The sequence below is a fragment of the Cuculus canorus genome, chromosome Z, assembly GCF_017976375.1.
Source record: "Cuculus canorus isolate bCucCan1 chromosome Z, bCucCan1.pri, whole genome shotgun sequence".
Classification (NCBI taxonomy): domain Eukaryota; kingdom Metazoa; phylum Chordata; class Aves; order Cuculiformes; family Cuculidae; genus Cuculus; species Cuculus canorus.
Window position 1 is genome coordinate 74814008 of NC_071441.1, and position 18157 is coordinate 74832164.

General features: G+C 42.4%; 1 protein-coding gene across 1 annotated transcript in view; it reads right to left on the reverse strand.

Annotated features, from left to right (window-relative positions):
* LOXHD1 (lipoxygenase homology PLAT domains 1) overlaps window positions 1-18157 on the reverse strand; it is a 186826-nt gene that overhangs the window by 62091 nt on the left and 106578 nt on the right. Inside the window, exons 17-27 of the mRNA XM_054054590.1 lie at window positions 17706-17902; window positions 17179-17371; window positions 16199-16359; window positions 13278-13572; window positions 12586-12740; window positions 11182-11315; window positions 9609-9757; window positions 8218-8322; window positions 7365-7493; window positions 6466-6630; window positions 1706-1887 (exon numbers count right to left, since the gene is read on the reverse strand). Coding sequence (XP_053910565.1) covers window positions 1706-1887; window positions 6466-6630; window positions 7365-7493; window positions 8218-8322; window positions 9609-9757; window positions 11182-11315; window positions 12586-12740; window positions 13278-13572; window positions 16199-16359; window positions 17179-17371; window positions 17706-17902 — 1865 coding nt within the window. The remainder of the gene's footprint in view (window positions 1-1705; window positions 1888-6465; window positions 6631-7364; window positions 7494-8217; window positions 8323-9608; window positions 9758-11181; window positions 11316-12585; window positions 12741-13277; window positions 13573-16198; window positions 16360-17178; window positions 17372-17705; window positions 17903-18157) is intronic.

An 18157-nucleotide genomic window follows, 5' to 3' on the forward strand; every position in this document is an offset into this window, starting at 1 on the left:
AATGCTTGACCAGTAAAGATTCATGTTAAAGTACTGGTCTTTACACTGCTGCGTGCATCTTCAATAAATCAGCACTTGGGATTACAGCTGAGACCAGCCTCTACCCTTTCTTGGTTCTTCTGCAAAATACAAAGCAGCTGAGGCACTTAAAAACACTAAAACAAACATGCAATTCTCAGTCTGTGTTTCCCAAGATCCCTGAATTCTTTTTAAGGTCTGTTCAACAGCCAGATCATGGCTGTACACAGGTAGGCGAAAGAAAAATGTATTTTACTTCCTCCCCTTCTCCTGCAGCAGGAGGAACTGGTGAACAAACAATGAAGTGGGACCAGGTTAATATGTTGTTGAGGACAAATGGCATTTTCACTCACTTCATCTAAGAAAAGCACTGACGTTTCACATTCTACCAAACCTAAAATGAATCTTAACACTGACAATAACACCTATTTTAAGATTCATACCTATGGGTTAATGCAACCACTATTATGAAAAGCTGTGTGACAACTCCGCTGAAATATCTTATTCTTTGTTTTTAAGTAAACACACTCGGCATTCATTTTATGATTTATGCCATAGAACAACAATGTGGGCTGGAAGCATTTTAATTTGTCAAAAAGTTTTGTTTAAGATTTGCCTTCAATTGTTTTTCAAAACCAAATGAACCTCAAAACACAGAGAATTTGCACTGTCCTCTACAAAGTCAACGTTGCTGTTGCATCGGGGGAGAGAAGATGAGGTCATGAAGCAGTACCAAAAGGCCAGGCCAGGCTAGGACTGCCTGTATTTTTGCCTTTTACAAATTCTCAGCAGTAACAATGTCTTATGAATAGGAAATGCTGAATACTGTAGATACAAAGGAGCTCACTCATTTATTCGCACTTATTTAGTATATGCATACCGTTGTGCAAACACCCCAGGAAATATTTGATAAGATCTTTCAAAAGAGTTAGTCATGGTTATTCAAAAACCATGGTGTCTGCAGCAAAGCAACAATCTCTCTGTCTGAAGATACAGAGAAACGGAGTATGATGTTCAGGTTTCCATAGTGTTAGGAAAAATGAACAGACCATCCACCCCAAATGAACTGGTACATAAATAGTGAGCACCATGGACCACATCCTTCAACACAAACTGCTGAAACCGGAAGATGAAAAGATGGATAGGGACCTTAAACACAAGGCAGCTAATTACAGCAATACTGCAAGCACTTGTTTCCTGTTACCTTTCAAAGCATTACAAACTGCCAGCAAGTACGAGTGATAAGGAGCGGTACACAAACGAGATTCGGCATGTGTGGAGATTGATACCCTCTCCTTTCCAAGTGTGTTCTAAGAAACGGAAGTTGTAAAGACCTTCCAAAGCGGCTCCCAACCTTACTTGGAAGGTCAAGCCTCCATATCCATGTATTGGTACATCTCAGCTCCGTGGTGAAATTGCACCATCCTTTACAAAGTTTAAGAAGACATTAAGCCACAGGGGCACTGCATATTGATACCTTTGAGTTGCTACTAAGAGGAGGTCAGTGAGAAAAGGTTTGACTCAGTGCACTGTAAGTCTGTGGCAGAACAGAGTTTTGAATCTGCATTCTTTGAGTAAAAGACTGAACAACCTTCTCTAAAAGAGGAAAAATTCCCAATTCACTCCATTTTCTCCTCTTAATACCCTTAGGGCAATGTAAGATAAGAACAAGTATCTTTGATCTTACCTCCACAATGAACTGATTCACTGAGTTCCTTTCAAAATACATCCTTTGCTCTCTCTTGTTGAGGCATAGGGATTTCTGCTGAGTGCAGATCCCATCACTTCCATAGAGAACAACGAAGACATCTGCGTCCGTGCCAGCTCCAAAGATATCACTGGTGTAGACGGTGATCTCGTAAGGAACAACTGATTCAGGAAATGGCAGAAAATTAAAACAAACCAATAAAAGTTAGTAGCAGCATAGCAAGGCTTCTAAGAAAATTTTAATGAAACAAAATCTGGATTAGAAAACTCAATATTCGAAGAGGACAGGGTAGGAATCACACACGTATGGTCATTTAGTTTTCAAGCTGGTTGGTACTATGAGAAAAAACAGGAACTTCCTTTAACTCTATAATGAGATTTTTGGGTTGATCAGAGCACTGCTGGCTAATGTTCAGCCACTGTCAACCAACATCCCCAGATCCTTCTCTGCCGGGCAGCTTTCCAGCCACACTTCCCCAAGCCTGGAGCTGCATGCAGTTGTTGTGTCCCAGGTGCAGGACCCGGCATTTGGTCTTGTTGAACCTCATCCTGTTGGTCTCAGCCCATCAATCCACCCTGTCCAGACCCCTCTGCAGAGCCTCCCCACCCTTCAGCAGATCGACATTTCCTCACAGCTTAATGTCATCCACAAGCTTTCTAAGGATGCACTCAATCCTCTCATCCAGATCATGGATAAAGATATTAAACAGAACTGGACCCAGCACCAAATCCCGGGGACATCGCTTGTGACTGGCCTCCAACTGGATGTAACTCCATTTACCACAGTTCTTCAGGCCTGGCCATCCAGCCAATTTTTTACCCAATAGCAGCCAGTTTCTCAAGAAATACTGTGTCAAAGGCTTTAAATTCTTTCGAAATGTATGAATGAAAAATACCAGGTAAGGTTTGGGCACCACTGATCTGCAGACCATAGAATTATAGAATGGTTTGGATTGGAAGGGATCTTAAAGCCCATCCAGTCCAACCCCCTGCCATGGGCAGGGACACCACCCATTGGATCAGGTTGCTCAAAGCCTCATCCTGCCTGGCCTTGAACACCTCCAGGGGTGGGGCAGCCATGACTTCTCCGGGCAACCTGGGCCAGTGCCTCACCATCCTCACGGTAAAGACTTTCTTCCTAAAACCTCACCTAAATCTCCCCTCTTTCAGCTTAAAACTGTTCATTCTCATCCTATCCCTGTACTCCTTGATAAAGAGCATCTCCTTGGCTTTCCTATCAACCCCCTTTAACTACTGCCAGGCTGCTCTAAGGTCTCTCCTGACCCTTCTCTTCACCAGGCTGAGATAAGCTGCAGAGATTTCTCCTGCCTCAAGCAGACGCAACCTCTCGAGTCCACAGCGCTACCTCATAAGCACAACCTCTGACACCCAGCAGTATCACCAGGACCTGCCCCTTGCCATCCCCTTCCCACACACCACCCACTCAGCCTCCACCGTTTCCCACCCCTTATTACAATTTTCTTGTTTGATTGTCATCTGCATCTTCCTACGCTGTAGTAACTTCCGTCGTCTTTGCCATTTACACTACAGCACTCTGCTACATTTTGGATTCAGCATCTCTGTTAGGGTAGAGAAAAGGTTTCTGGCACCTTATCTGTTACTGTTAGAGTAACTCTGATTATGCGTACTGGAGACTAATCATTCATTAAAAACTCAGGCTCTCTAAATAGGGTTCTCAGGAGAACAGAGATGAAGAAGTTTTCTTCTACAGAGAGCCAACCTGGAGGTACTTAATATTCTTTCTGCCTGGTGTAATGAATTCTGCTCTGCTCTGCTGCAAGTAAACTGGAATAGTTTCTCCAGTATGTTAGAAAGGGAAAAAAAAATACTGGAGACCAAAATCACATGCCATGCATTATGAATTAAAAATGATCTTCTGTGCTGAAGTCCGTGGTGCTTGCGCTTGTTGTTTGAATATTAACGCCAGCTTAGAACTGAATCAGCAAAGCCTCACTGTAACAAGGTGCACAAGCAGCACAACTTTCAGCTGTCAGACTCCCACTTCATTTACATGACACTTTTAAAGCCGTATCCCCACAGGCGTGATTTTAATTGGACGGCCGATGACACGTTTTCATCGTCTGTTTGGCATGAAACAATTCTGGCACGAGTCATCATAAAACAGATCAAATCGTTTTAGTTACCTCTGGCAAACTGAGATCCTCAGGTTAATAGTTAGGAAACCAGAATGCAATAAATAGCACATTGGGAATGGTTTAAATAGTGAAACAGCCTAAGCTGATGCTGAGCCTGGTGCAACCTTTTTGCCAAAGACACCTGACTGGTTGGAAAGACTGCATGCAGACTGCTGACAAAAAATCAGGTTTACACAAACTACATAATCAAAAGCAAGTTATGCCAGAAAATCATCGTAATAGACAGGGACCTTAATAAGCCTCCTGCACTTGGGGCACAACAACCCTATGCAGCACTACAGACTGGGGGAAGAATGGCTGGAGAGCTGCACGGAAGAGAAGGACCTGGGGGTGCTGGTTGACAGCCGACTGAACATGAGCCAGCAGTGTGCCCAGGTGGCCAAGAAGGCCAACGGCATCTTGGCTTGGATCAGAAATGGGGTCACCAGCAGGTCCAGGGAGGTTATTTTCCCTCTCTACTCGGCACTGGTGAGACCGCACCTCGAATACTGTGTTCAGTTCTGGACCCCTCACCACAAGAAGGATGTTGAGGCTCTGGAGTGTGTCCAGAGAAGAGCAACGAAGCTGGTGAGGGGCTGGAGAACAAGTCTTATGAGGAGCGGCTGAGAGAGCTGGGGTTGTTTAGCCTGGAGAAGAGGAGGCTGAGGGGAGACCTTATTACGCTCTACAACTGCCTGAAAGGAGGTTGTGGAGAGGAGGGAGCTGGGCTCTTCTCCCAAGTGACAGGGGACAGGACAAGGGGGAATGGCCTCAAGCTCCACCAGGGGAGGTTTGGGCTCGATATCAGAAGAAAATTCTTCACAGTAAGAGTCATCGGGCACTGGAACAGCTGCCCAGGGAGGGAGTCGAGTCGCCTTCCCTGGAGGTGTTTAAGGAATGGGTGGATGAGGCTGAGGGACATGGTTTAGGGAGTGTTAGGAATGGTTGGACTCGATGATCCAATGGGTCCTTTCCAACCTTGTGATTCTGTGATTCTGTAAACTATACAATCAGCATCTGCATCAAAATATATATGGACAGGGTGACATGGAAAAACCCCACAAGAAGCACATATGAGATCTCTGGGTTATATTCTCTCCTATGAACACGTTCACTATAGCTGTCTAACAATTTACTTTTCCAGACACAAAGATTATTATGTCTTCCAGTTGACCAACAAGAGTGAGGAAAGGAGCAAAGAACACCTGTTCTTCCCTTCCAAACATTTTAAGTAAGGGAAGTAAGACATGAGAAACAAAAAAATAGGTTGGTCAAAGCATGAAGAAGGCACAAAGAAATGACATTGGCAGATTCTCAATGAAAAAATATTATTTTAGTTCATAGACTGCAGGATATGATGATCCAGACATTGCATTGGCCAGACAGTGTGGAGACCTCTGACATGAACCACAGTGTTGACAGTAAAAGAAAAGCCAAAGGAACTGATAAGTCTTCTGTGTGGTTATTCTCACAACTACTGAAGAAGAAGGAAACTGAGGCAGAAAAATAGAGATGGGGCAACTCTTAAGTTTTGATGTCTAAATAAGGAACTGCAGGAGGTAACACTTCTGATACCATCAATGCACAAAATGAGGGATGAGACAGGAGCCAGCTTTGTGGTGAACAACTTATCACTTGTTCAGAGTGACCTAGGAAGCATCTAGGAGGGCACTGGGTGGAAATCATCTCTAAGGTTCCAGACCTCATCCTTCACCATTGTGGTATCCAGCTTAATGAACAGAAAAGGCAATTCTGACAGTCCCCAAAGGTGGGCCAGGAAATAATTGTCAGCAACTTGAAATGAAACATATCAGGGAAGGACAAATCAAATGTAGACCCAAATGTGAGCGCCCTGCACACTGTGAAGGATGCACAAGTGAGAAGGGAAAGAGAGGGTTGCAAAAGAATCTCTCTAGTCATTTATTTCAAGAAAACCATGTTATTTGATAACTGATATTCTGGAGACAGAAAAGATTTTTAGCAGACATGAAAATTATTATCTTACTACTTATAAGGTGCTCTCAAAAGACACCGGATTTACCCCGAACATTCACTTAGAGGGGAGAGAAAAGTAAGGAAAAATTGCAAAAAGAGGCAGACTGGTGCAATGCTATCAGAAAAGCATGACACTGAAGAACCTCTGGAAGAGGGTCTTTCAGCAAGAGAGGGTTGTGCAACGTGAATTGCACTGGGGGAACCAGGGCTTGGAAGCAAGACCAAAGTGTCTGCTTGGCAACAGAAACAGCCATATTACAATGGAGCAAGATGAAAGAAACTGAAGACAAGGAAGACAGCTTGAAATGGGAGGAGGACTTTGAGATGACAGGGCAAGAGGAAGGAAGAAGACAATATACACAGCCACATGGCTTCTAATGACTCTCTGATTTGGCAAACACAGGAAATGTTATTCCAGAGTACCCAGAGGAACTTTCTCATAGTAACTGGAATCATTGGCACGTGATGTATTTATAAATTTTTCAAAATCAATTCAAGGGAGAGGCCAAGCCTGTAAAACTGTACGAGCTAGTGAGATTTTATCTTCTATAATGATGGGTGTATTCTGGGGAAATGACACTCTGCTCACATGGGATATACTCTTTTGTCTGCAGTTCTGCAGGGAAGATAATTCTCTCAATGGCTCCATCATCTTCCGATTTATCCAGCCAACGGCCACAAGGGAACTTGAGGCACTGTCCCAATGATGGGGCATCAATTTCCACCCATTCCAGAAACCAGCCATTTGAATTACCTGTGGTTGGAGAGATAACAGTGAATAATCCACAAAGCTTTTACAGACAACAGCAAATGAATTATTACATTCCAGGCCTCTGACAAATAAATCTTCCTCTCTTTTGCCAATGGAAACACATAATAGACACCATGGAGATCATTGCAAGAAATTGTCCAGGTTTGAGCTAAAGTACTTTACATTTCTATATGCAGCAATTTAAAGATTTGCGCGTAGAATTGCTAATTACTCCATCACTTGAATTAATCTGCCTTTATAATAAGACAGAGAAATTATCAACAAATATGTTCCTCAGTGTCCCTTAAGGAAGGAATCCATGTGTCCTTCCACTGCTTCCCTTGTTTCTAGTGGAGACACAGCTATGTCTAAAAAGCAACCAAGACTTGACAATCAAAACAACAAATATATTGATAAAGAAATGAGACAAAGCTATGGCTCCCATGCGTGACAAAAAAACCCGCTATGTTTGGTGATGTATGAGAAATCTCTCTAAAGATGTGGTGGCAAAACTAAAGAGCCTCTCACAGAGAGGTCGGTTGCAAAACCACTGTGGTCTTACTGCCACAGCCATGCAAATGGTATTAGCAGCCAAGATAGTAGCAGCAACAGCCGAAGTGACGTCAAGGATCGTCAACAAAAGGTAAATTATGCTTAGGGTCTTGGAGGCAGGTTATTTTATGCAGCAATGTGCCTAATGCACTAGACATATTATGTTACAAAGTAGATTATCCTACCTTTATTATCATGGCCTATCTTGATTTTTTTCAGGTCTCCAAGGTCCACAGACTCCACTGTAAATTCATCTACCTTCCCACGCTCAAATTTGTTCTTGTTAATCTTTGAGGCCTTTAGGCTGACTATTCCTGTTGTGGCGATGCAAAAGGACATTGTTCAGCATGTGAAACAAATCCTCTGGGAATGTCAACAGTGGAATGAGGGAAGTGGCTAAAACGTAAAAAAAATGGCTTTTCATCTCAAGATCTGAGCTTTGTCCCTCCCTCTGAACCCAAATCTGTATTAACACCAAAATATACACAGTTCTTTATTGAGTGATCCTCTGGCAGTGCCACAGGGATGATGCTGTTGTGCTGTGTTCACAGCTAAAGAAATTCATCCTGCCCATCAGTTCCCTGTCACTCTCACAGGCATCCAAGTCATTGCACACACAGCTTGGCTGCTTCCAAGAGGATTTGCTCATCAGCTGATTAAATACTTCTGGGCCACTCAAAGAGGCAAAGGAGAGCTGGATTCCAGGGAGCATGCTGATTCACTGCTGAGGAAAGCAAATCATTCACCGCATTCAGTACTCAGTTATGTAGTCCCAGTCAACTGTGCCATTTCTATAATTGAAATTAAAGCCTTTAGATCAGCAGCTGGTGCAAATCAGCATCGCAAAGTTCGACAGTGATTTACAGCAGCTGGTTGTATGCTCCCAGTTGTCATGATGTATGCAGAGGTAGCAAGAACATGAGGTCGTACCCAAAGGGAGTGAGGAATGGGTATTGAGGTAAAAAAAGGAAACCATGACCTGTCTTTTCACGCATCTAGCAGCGAGGTGTTGTCCTCTTCCATCACAGGAAGCCATACCTGTATCGTCTTTGCTTCCATAGAGAGTAATGAAGACATTTGCATCTGTCCCAGCATTCTTCTTGTCCCCGGTTTTCACTTTCACAGTGTATGTTGTTGATTTAGCTGCCAGATAAAATACCTTTATTTCAGAGTGCGGAGTCTGAGCAGAATTTAATTCTACTTTTCATTATGTATGTGTGTTTGATTTGGGTTTTATTTTAATGGATTATAGCCACGTTGTAATCTCTAATTCCTGTCACAGGCTGTGGTAGCACCTGGGGTGAGCAGGGATATCTGGCTGCAGAATCTCTTAGAGCTCCAGTCATTCAGTACACTGTCTGCATATCTACAGATAACAAGTACGTTCAAGCCTTCCCATTTGCTTCCTGGGAGCCTCTAAGTCTCCTCAAAGCTGTCTCTGCCTATACTATTTCATCGAAAAAAACACAATCCCACCTTTATCCTATTAGCACCAAATACTATTTGTACATATAACACATAACTAGAAGGTACATATGCTTCAGAATAGACAGTTCGTATTCACGAACAAACCCTTCACGACGGAAGGTTGTTATGGAGGTTTCTGTTGTTTCTATTGCACCCTCATCTAGCAAGCGCAGTGAACTCATTAAAAATGTAGAAAAGTCCAATATAGTCTTCACTGCGCTGCAAAAACCCACTCAGATTTCCAAAACAGCACCTTTCTTCCATAGTTAAACAGATGTTTCCAAGATGCTGTTGAGCCATTAGGTCCTTCTGAAGCAGAAGGCGAGCCAGTTTGTGGGAATTATTAATATATTTGAAAGCATCTGAGGGGGGAGTTAGGGAAGAGTTTAAGACCTTTCACTGGCAGTGAAGCCAGCAGAAATGTTGGGCACTCAGCACCTTTCAGCATCAGACCCAGGAGTGTGTCATTCCTCCATGGTTACTGTGCAATATTATATAAAACAGAGGCAAAGTTATTTTGGAGGACAACAGACACAAGCAGCAAGATGGAAATTGAGATAAATTTAGATCCCTTCCCTTTCTTTGGTCATGTTTTCTCTCTGCTCAGTTTCATGTTGAAACATTTAACCATTCCAGTCCATAATGTGAAATGACTGGGATTTATGTTGTAAATACTAACAACTAATGTGCATTTCAGTTGACAGATGATGACTGGACATGTTATCCATCTCCATAGCTTTCTCACTCCAACCTTGCAAGATTATCAAACCCCCTAAAAATGAGGACTGTCTACTTCTCACTGACTGACACACACTTCACACGTCATTCACACCTGAAAGCTCTTCACGTTGGGCAGAATTACTCACAGCCCAGTGAAGACTAACCGCCAATGCCCTTAGCACTGCTAATAACTTTGTTCCTTTTCAACCCCACACTGGAAGAAATACAAGGCTAACATAAACCTTTCTGTTCCAGGCCCAGCGTTGCAAGAGACTGGCCATCATTTTCCGAATCTTTCTTTACAAATGCTTCATCCACTGGGACCAGCTCCCTGACAATCTGACCGTCATCTTCCTCAACTGCTAACCATCGCTGGCATGGAAAATAATACCTACAAGAATGACAGCAGCACCCAGGGCTTACACAGGACTTCACAGACTTTAATAACATAAATAAGCACAGACCAGAGGCTACTTAATAAAAAAACAAGATTACTCAAAGTTGAACAACGCATCTGTTTTCATGCTTGAGCTTTGGTATTGTTTGTGGGAACTAAATGCATAAATACGTTAGTAAGCACTTACTGGAAAATGCTGCTCCTGAGCTGTGAACCACATGCCATGGAATCACAGACTTTTTTAGATTGGCAAGTTGTACCTACTGACCTAATGGCCTTCTATGATGGAGTGACTACCTCAGGGACAAGGAGTGAGCTATGGATGTCATCTATCAGGACTTCTTTGACACGGTCCCCTACAACATCCTCTTCTCTAAATTGGAGAGATACAGATTTGGTGGGCGGACTGTTTGGTGGATGAGGAGTTGGCTGGATGGTTGCATGCAGAGGGTAGTGGTCAAAGGCTCAATGTCCCAGTGCAGACTGGAGATAACTGGTATTCCTCAGAAGCCTGTATTGGAACCAGTATTGTTTAGTATCTTCATTGGTGACATAGACAGAGGAATCAAGTACAGCTGACTAAGTTGAAGATGTCCCTGCTCACTGCAGTGGGGTTGGGCTGGATGAACCTTAAAGTTCTCTTCCAAATCAAACCATTCTATGACGGTATGATTCTATGAAAACCCCTTTAATATCATAAAGTCCAATTATTAAACTAGCATAAATGATTCCTTTTAGTTTTTACTCCCAGTGGAATTTAAAAACTCGAGGGAACCTCTGGTCTCCCAGGCATTTTATGTTTATGAAGAGTGGACTTGATGTTATGAAGAGTGAGGTCTTTTTGAGCAGTCCCACCCACAAGAGCACTGTGCAACTTTTAAGTATGTCACTTCAAGTATGTTCCAGCTCAAAGGCAAGCCTGAATTTCAAGTTTCTGACAGTCTAGGCTTTGCTCACACAGCTGTCTGTGGAAATTGTGGGAGTTTGCTTAGATCAGGACTTGTGTTTGGTCCAGACCTTCTCATTATGTGCAAAAGACAAGGAAAATGTGATGCAGGGACTTCCAGATTGGAGCCTTGAAAGGAAATATATGAGTGCAGGCTCTACAAGGGGACCTTTTCAAGTGGGAGTTTCCCCTCCAGGAGAAACAGAGAAAAAGTGAGGTTTCCTTACAAACACCCCTGGATCCCAAACTGAAGATTTGCTGGGACTTCAAAACCCCACAGGGAGTTACCCCTAGAATGATCCCATATTCAGGGTAAGAGCACAACCATCACAAGACTCCCAAAGGATTCCTGCTCCCTTTGAGGTGGTGAACAGTTACGATGATGCCTTTCTGCATCTCCTCTGCCTTCTTGGAGGGTGCTGAGAAAGTGCCCCTTTCCTGACCATATGAAAAGGTGCCACAGGCTGCTCACGTGATGCTCTCCTTGAGGTCAACAATCTCTACCCTTTCCAGGTACCAGCTTGGGCTAGCACCAGAGTTATCGTGGCGGATCCGCAGCTTCTTCAGCTCACCCAGGTCAATGGCTTTGACGGTGAACACATCCACCTGCACAGGAGGCAAGAGGCAAATGACTGTGTTTCCCAGAAAGGGGGAAAGAAAGGCAGTAAGTGGCCAAGAGTAATCTTTTTTTCCCATTAAAACGAAAGGAGTTTGTAAGCCTCCTTGTATTGTTTGTGTGGATATACTAAACTACAGAGCTGTGAGCTCTGCCATTAACACCCATGCTTGACTCTTACAAGGCAGTAACAGCCATGGGGTTAAACAAATTCTTCAATCTTTCTGTTATCTCATCCCCATTTCTGCTTCCTCTAGGTTTAACTCATCCCTTCTAAATCTCATTCCTCTCAGGCTTAGTATTTACCCCTAGACTGAATCTGGAACTGGACACAAATGCATTGACTTCATGGAAACTCTCCTGTGTTCCATCATGCGCTTTATTTCAATCCACAGATTTTCTTCCTTTTGGTGTTTACTACAACCATGAGGTTCATTTATTAGCTGCATTAGTGCGACAGGATGGTCCTTGTTATCATAATACTTTAAATATCTTAATGTGATTAACTTGTTGGTAGCCCTTGGGTTTCTACTCCCAAGAGCAGAGAGCATTACATTTGCAGCTTGGAGCTCTTCCCACTGAATGAAGAACCACGTGCAGGTTGCAATTTCACTGGTGCCAAGCTCATAAATCACAGTTAACAGAATATTTAACACCCTTAGGCTCCCTTTTGTGATTGAGACTTTTCTACAGCTGCTTATTGTTTCCATAATTCTTCGTTATTCAAAATTATTCCTGGCTATAACGTTAGCTTGTTAATTGTTCATAAATGTTTTTATAGCAAATATTCAATCTACGAGAGAAGTTGTTTAATTGGATTGATTATAAGGCAATTATAGCACATCATGTAATATTGCTTTTATTCCCTGACTGGTTGAGTAGAACATTTAGAAAAGTATTTGCATCTAAATGCTGACATATCTGAGCTGCCTGACAAATACTCTCCAATATTAATTTAAAGTTTGCAGTTTTCAAGTATTCCTGTCAGGAAACAACATTAGTAGAATGCGTACAGGAAGCAGATGCAAAAGGTGGTCCAGTGTAAAACTGAGCTTGTTATTTGAATGAATTCCCCCTGGAAAACGTTTTGAGGCATTTTGCTTTAAATAATATATTTAAGAAATTAAACACACCTGAGATTTAAGCTGAAAGAAGAAGGCAAGTCTTGCAGAAAAGAGACTGCAATGAATAACCAGCATGATAACCGAGAGAGCTGTGCCAGCCTTCTGCTCTCTTCAGTGAGCTGAATTCAAGCATTACCTGGCCCTTTTCAAACTTGTTGAGGTTATTCGACCTTTTCAGCTGGCGCTCACCCGTGTCTCCTCTTCCTACGCCATAGATACTCAAGTAGACGTTAGCATCCGTCCCAGCCCCTCCCACAGTTCCAGTGAGAACACGGACTTCATACGTATTCTCTGCAAGTAAAATAGCAAAGGCAGATCAGGAGAAGGCCATAAATAGCCATATTTTGTCAGATCTGTGGCTCACCATGAAAGCACGTAGCCCAAAAAATGCCAGCACAGTCAGCTTTAAGAAAGATTTTATCTGTCTGGAGTTTGTTTGCATCTATCTTTAAACATGAGAAGCTCCATCTTCCTCCAGCCCTTGCCATTCATTAACTGTATGAACAGTTACAGCTTGCTAAACTCCTAGACAACAGTGTCAACTTGTGGAACTCTTGACCCAAGTGCCCCAGAGAACCCTTAGAGAACCCTATAGCAGTCCTTTAGGATACCCCCATTTCAAGCTCTCTCCTCCATCCTCTGCCTTAGTTTAATCACTGTCCTCCCCCTCCCCAGAGATGGTCAACCAAACCACACCATAAACTACACCACAGGCAATGGGGTGGCTAGAGAGGCCGTAATAGGTCATGCAAAGCACCACAGTGTGGTTATTTTCCTCCAAGCAACTGCTGTGTTCTCACATTGACACACATTCCCTCAGATATCTACCTTCCAGGTCTGATTCTCCTTCTGGCACGAGCTCCACCACAAGCTCCTTATCTCCTTCGTCTCTAGCCAACCAGCGGTGTGCCACAAATGTATAGACATCCATTTCTTCTTCCACTTTTGTCTGCTCTTCTTCCTCCTCCTCAGATTTCTTTTTCTTCTTCTTCTTATCGGACTCTGTCTTCTTTGTGGCAAGCCGCTTGATCGTGACACTTTCCAGGAACCAGCCATCCCCAATGCCTGTCCCATCATGGCCTATCCGAATCTTATAAATCTTGCCAACATCTGCAGCCTCTCTCTGCCACCGCGGTGAAGTCAGAACACGGGAAGATATAAGACATTTTAACTTGACAAAGTGCATTTTTAGAACTAAGGAGCATCATTTCTATTGCCCAAACCATCTACGCAAGGCTAAGATCAATTTTTTTTTATGCAAGGTTACCTTACTTTTTCCTTTCTCTTTCATTCTTTCATACTTTCCGTCAGCAAATCTCATCTCAAACTGTTTGAGCTGAAGACAAAGTAACCTTGGTGAGGATAGGAGCTGAATCCATATTTATTGGGCTCCTTACTTCTCCATTGCTCTCCTCACCAGTATTGTCTCTATGTTGGCATTAAAGACGAATATGCCAAAATATCATGCTAGTTTTTCACATATTCTCAGTGTCTGAGGTCTGTTTTTAAATGAATAATAAGGTACATTTAACACTTAGCATGAGACATGCACAAAGCAAGAAACAGTAATAGTATAGTGAAAAGGCAGTAAACATGAACTTGCACAACCTGACCTCTGACACAGACCATGGCCTTGGACTGCCCATCTCCTTCCTCCTCATCTGGAAAATCATTTTTTCACTTTGCTAGTGTGCAGTAAGCCTACAGTCTCAAGTGGCTACGATGCACCAGTGGCAGAATACTGCATCAGTAAGAAGATTTCTAGCTCTCCAGTTATTACAGCAGATAGAAAAACTTGCTGATTTATATTATTTTTCTGGATTACTACCTAACTAAGTTGGATAGAAGGTTTCACTCCATGCAGTATTTCAACAACCAGTAACTTGTTTCTCATGGTTGCTAATGCTGTAGGCAGTGTTTGTGTTACAAAACTTGGAAACATTTGCTTCAGGCTGAAATCTGGCATCTTGGTATGTAAGGTTTCAGTCTAGATGCATTTTTTTCTATAGCAGATTAAAACAAAATCAATTGCACACAAGATGCTTATCAGCCTGAAATCGATCCAGCTATTGTGGTGTAAGAATGTGCCTTTTCTTGTACTGCTCTACCCTTAGATTTGCTGTCATCATCCTGTGTGCCTTGTCTATAACTGATGGCATTTCCTAATGGCATGTAGCTCGCATAATCTTATTCCCGCCTCTATCTTCCTGTAAATAATCATATCATGAAAGAGACAGAGGATCTATTAATGCTTCAAAACTTGTGCTTTGTGTGCTTTTAAAAAACAACACAGAAAATGGGCAGAACTTTAAACTCCAGAAATAAACATCTGAGAGAGTATATAAACATCAACGTAAACAGAAGACTGTGCATACGGCTTTCTTATAAATCTGATATTGGCTAAAAGCTTTTACTCATAAATTTTGGAAAACTTATTTCCTTTAAACTCAGACAAATCTGTTCTTAAAATTATAGGGAATATTTGAAAAGGAAGTATTTATAAGGTGTTAGTCATAAATCCCGAAGAACTCCATAAAACTGGATAAACATCACTAACTCCATTCTATCAAGCAACGGGAAGGATCCCCCAGTCCTGATGATTCAGTGGAGCTTCATGACAAGCTCCAAGCAGATACTTAACTTTTTGATGAGGTGGTTCCCCCCTCTGTGGGACCATAAATTCACAAAGAGATTTACGCACTACCACGCTGATCCTTATATTGTAAGCACATATGATAGATGTGCCTAAAATCCAGCTTCCACCTGACTCTCCCGTCCAGATATTGGTGCTTCCTGATGCTACTTCAATACAGAAGGATGTGGCTCTGACGGACATCTTCTGACAGCACATTCTGTCCCAGCTCTAACTCCTTGTCAGGGCAAGAAATAAGACCATTCCTTCCCTCTAGAACTTGGTCTCACTGGACAGAAAACCCAAGCAAGCAAACCAGAAGAGGACGGTAGTCTGACAGAGCCAGGCATCATTCAGGAGATGTCCAACTGCACTGTGTTCCACACCTGATGCTCAGCCGTGTCTGCCTAAGACCTCTTGATGGATTAGCCCATTCCTGGCTCACACACTTGACTTATGTCTAAGGCTTTTCACCCTTGCAGATACTTTGCTTACTGCTGGGATGCAGAATGTGGTGTGGGCTCTGCAGTATCAACATAAATGCTGGCCAGATCAACAGCTGGAGGAGTGCGCTGTGCACCTTGAACGCTGTATCTGTGCAGTGCGTGTTGGACTAGTGCTACAGACCGTAAAATCCATGGGGCTTTTGCGAGCAAACCTCCCCAGGGTTGGACTGACAACACATACTTGTGGCAAATGGCACATGTGACCACAGGCAAAGTCACGATTTCTGGTATTCTGTATGGAGTTTCCTTTTCCTCAGCTAGATTTAAAAAAGGGATGAACATATGTTCAGGTGCAAAATGTACATTTAAGGTCTTCTGAGGCCTAAAAATAGTACCTCCTTTTGAAAGTAAAGGTAAAATAGTTGCTATTGGATCATATTCTTCCTTAGCATCTTTGCTACTTGTTCCTCAGAAGATGTAAGTTATTCCGTGAAACACAAAACCTCCCAAAAGTAACACAAGACAGCCAAAAAAACATGATCAGAGGGAAGCAGATGCCAACAGACTTCGCTATTTTGTTTGGTATAATTCAGCCAATTGTTCTGCTGATGTTTCAGTTTTGACTGGTCATTCCTTTCACCTCACAGAAGTGGCAAAGACTGCCTTCATACCTTGAAGATATCTGTGGCTCCCCGTTCAAAGTTGTTCGATCTGTTTTCTAAGATGATCAGTTCCGTTTTGCCAGTCTCACCATAAATCTGCATGAAGACTTTGGCATTGGTGCCTGCAGCCCTCACGTCTCCAGTAACTACAGACACCTCGTAGTTTATCACTGATCCAAAAATAAAGCAACTAAATCAGCAGAGAAGCTCAGATAACAACATTCCCAAGGGATCAGGTTCAAAATTAAATTACCTTGTCTTAACAAATGACCACAGAGCAGAGCATTTGCTCTTATCCAAACCAAATGTGAGATAACACACTCTTCAGTGAGGACTAACCTAAAAGTTTTCCTTACTCAAGTACTAAGCCAGTGTGAGAGGAGTGAAAATAAAGCCTTAAAAGGAAATCTTATTTCAGGATTAACTACAGACTGGCTAAATGATCGAGTCAATATAATACAAAGGAGAGAGTTACACAGAGAGCAGATGAAAACCATATCTATTCTCAGGATCCCCAAGCAAATTTTAACCATAGCATTAAATGAAAAGAAATATACTGATAAAAGTAAAATAAACAATAGAAATTTGGGCCTTGTTTATCAAACAGCTCTCTTTTCCAGTCAATGGGGTAATACAGGCAGGATGGAATGTGTGTTTGCTAGGGCAGTGGTGCAGGTAAATGTGAAAAAAGCAGAACCCATTGATATTATAATGAAGAAGCACGGCACCTTGTGCTGTCTTATACAAGCCGGGATGGAATTTTTTCATACAATCTCAGGAAATGGAAAATTCTGTAAGTTTTTTTTTCTTTGAACTTTTTTAGAAAACGTAATAAGGGCAGAATAATTTACTTTCTTCACCAACATAAGCTCTTTAGGATGGGGACTTTTGGGGTTTGGTATCTAAACTTGTCTTTTAAAATGCTCGTAATACAAATTTAGTCCTAGCTATAAAAAAAAGCACACGTTTCTCCATGTGCTTTATCTCACATTTCTCAATAGGCACAATCTCACTTGGGTAGACCTCCACCTCCACTCTGCCATCAGCCTCATCTTTGTCAAGCCATCTGTTGCAGGGGAACATGTATTGTCTTCCCTGGACTGGAACCGTGATCTGGACACTGGCCAGGAACCACCCAGACCGGAGACCCACGTTATCATGTCCAATCAGTATTCGGTTGATCTTTAAAAAAACACATAGAAATCAAGAGGGTGGAAGACACCCCAACGAAACAGAATTTACTTCATATTTAAAAATCTCCTTCCACTGGTACCCCATTCTCCCACAGTGTTCACGTAAATAATTTATACATGCATTTAATAATAAACTTAAAACACACTCTTCACATGCCAGCATGCATGCTAGACTGCCGGTGTAATAGTCTACAAAAAACGTATTTCATAATATCCAGCGTAAAGGTCAGAGATTCTTACATCACATTCAATCCTGATAGTTACACTGATTCTGAATTCAAACACTTGCACAAACCACAGGGCCACCTTCAATTAATTCTTACCTTCCCAATATCCATCATATCTAGGGTAAACTCATCCACTCGACCACGTTCAAAATAATTGCCTAGATCATTATCAGAGACTAAGAGAGGCTCTTTGCTGGAGTCTGCTTTTTCACCATAGAGTTTGATGAAAACTTTGGAGTCTGAGCTGGCACCGGGGATATCTCCGGTCTTCACGCTGATGTGATAACTGACATCTAAAGTGAGATCAGTGTACAAAACACAGACACATGAGTGGCATTTCCAGCACCCAGACAGGCAATTGGCTTAAAACAGATACAGAGGAAGAAGGCTCCAGCTACAGACACAGAAAGGCCTTTGCTCCTCCATTCACATATCCAGTATCTTGTGGCCACGTTGGATAAGCTGTCATACCTTGGAGTTACTCACCAAAAAATAAGAGATGCTACAGTTACACTAATAAGCAGAAAATATTCTGTACCTCTCCCCCT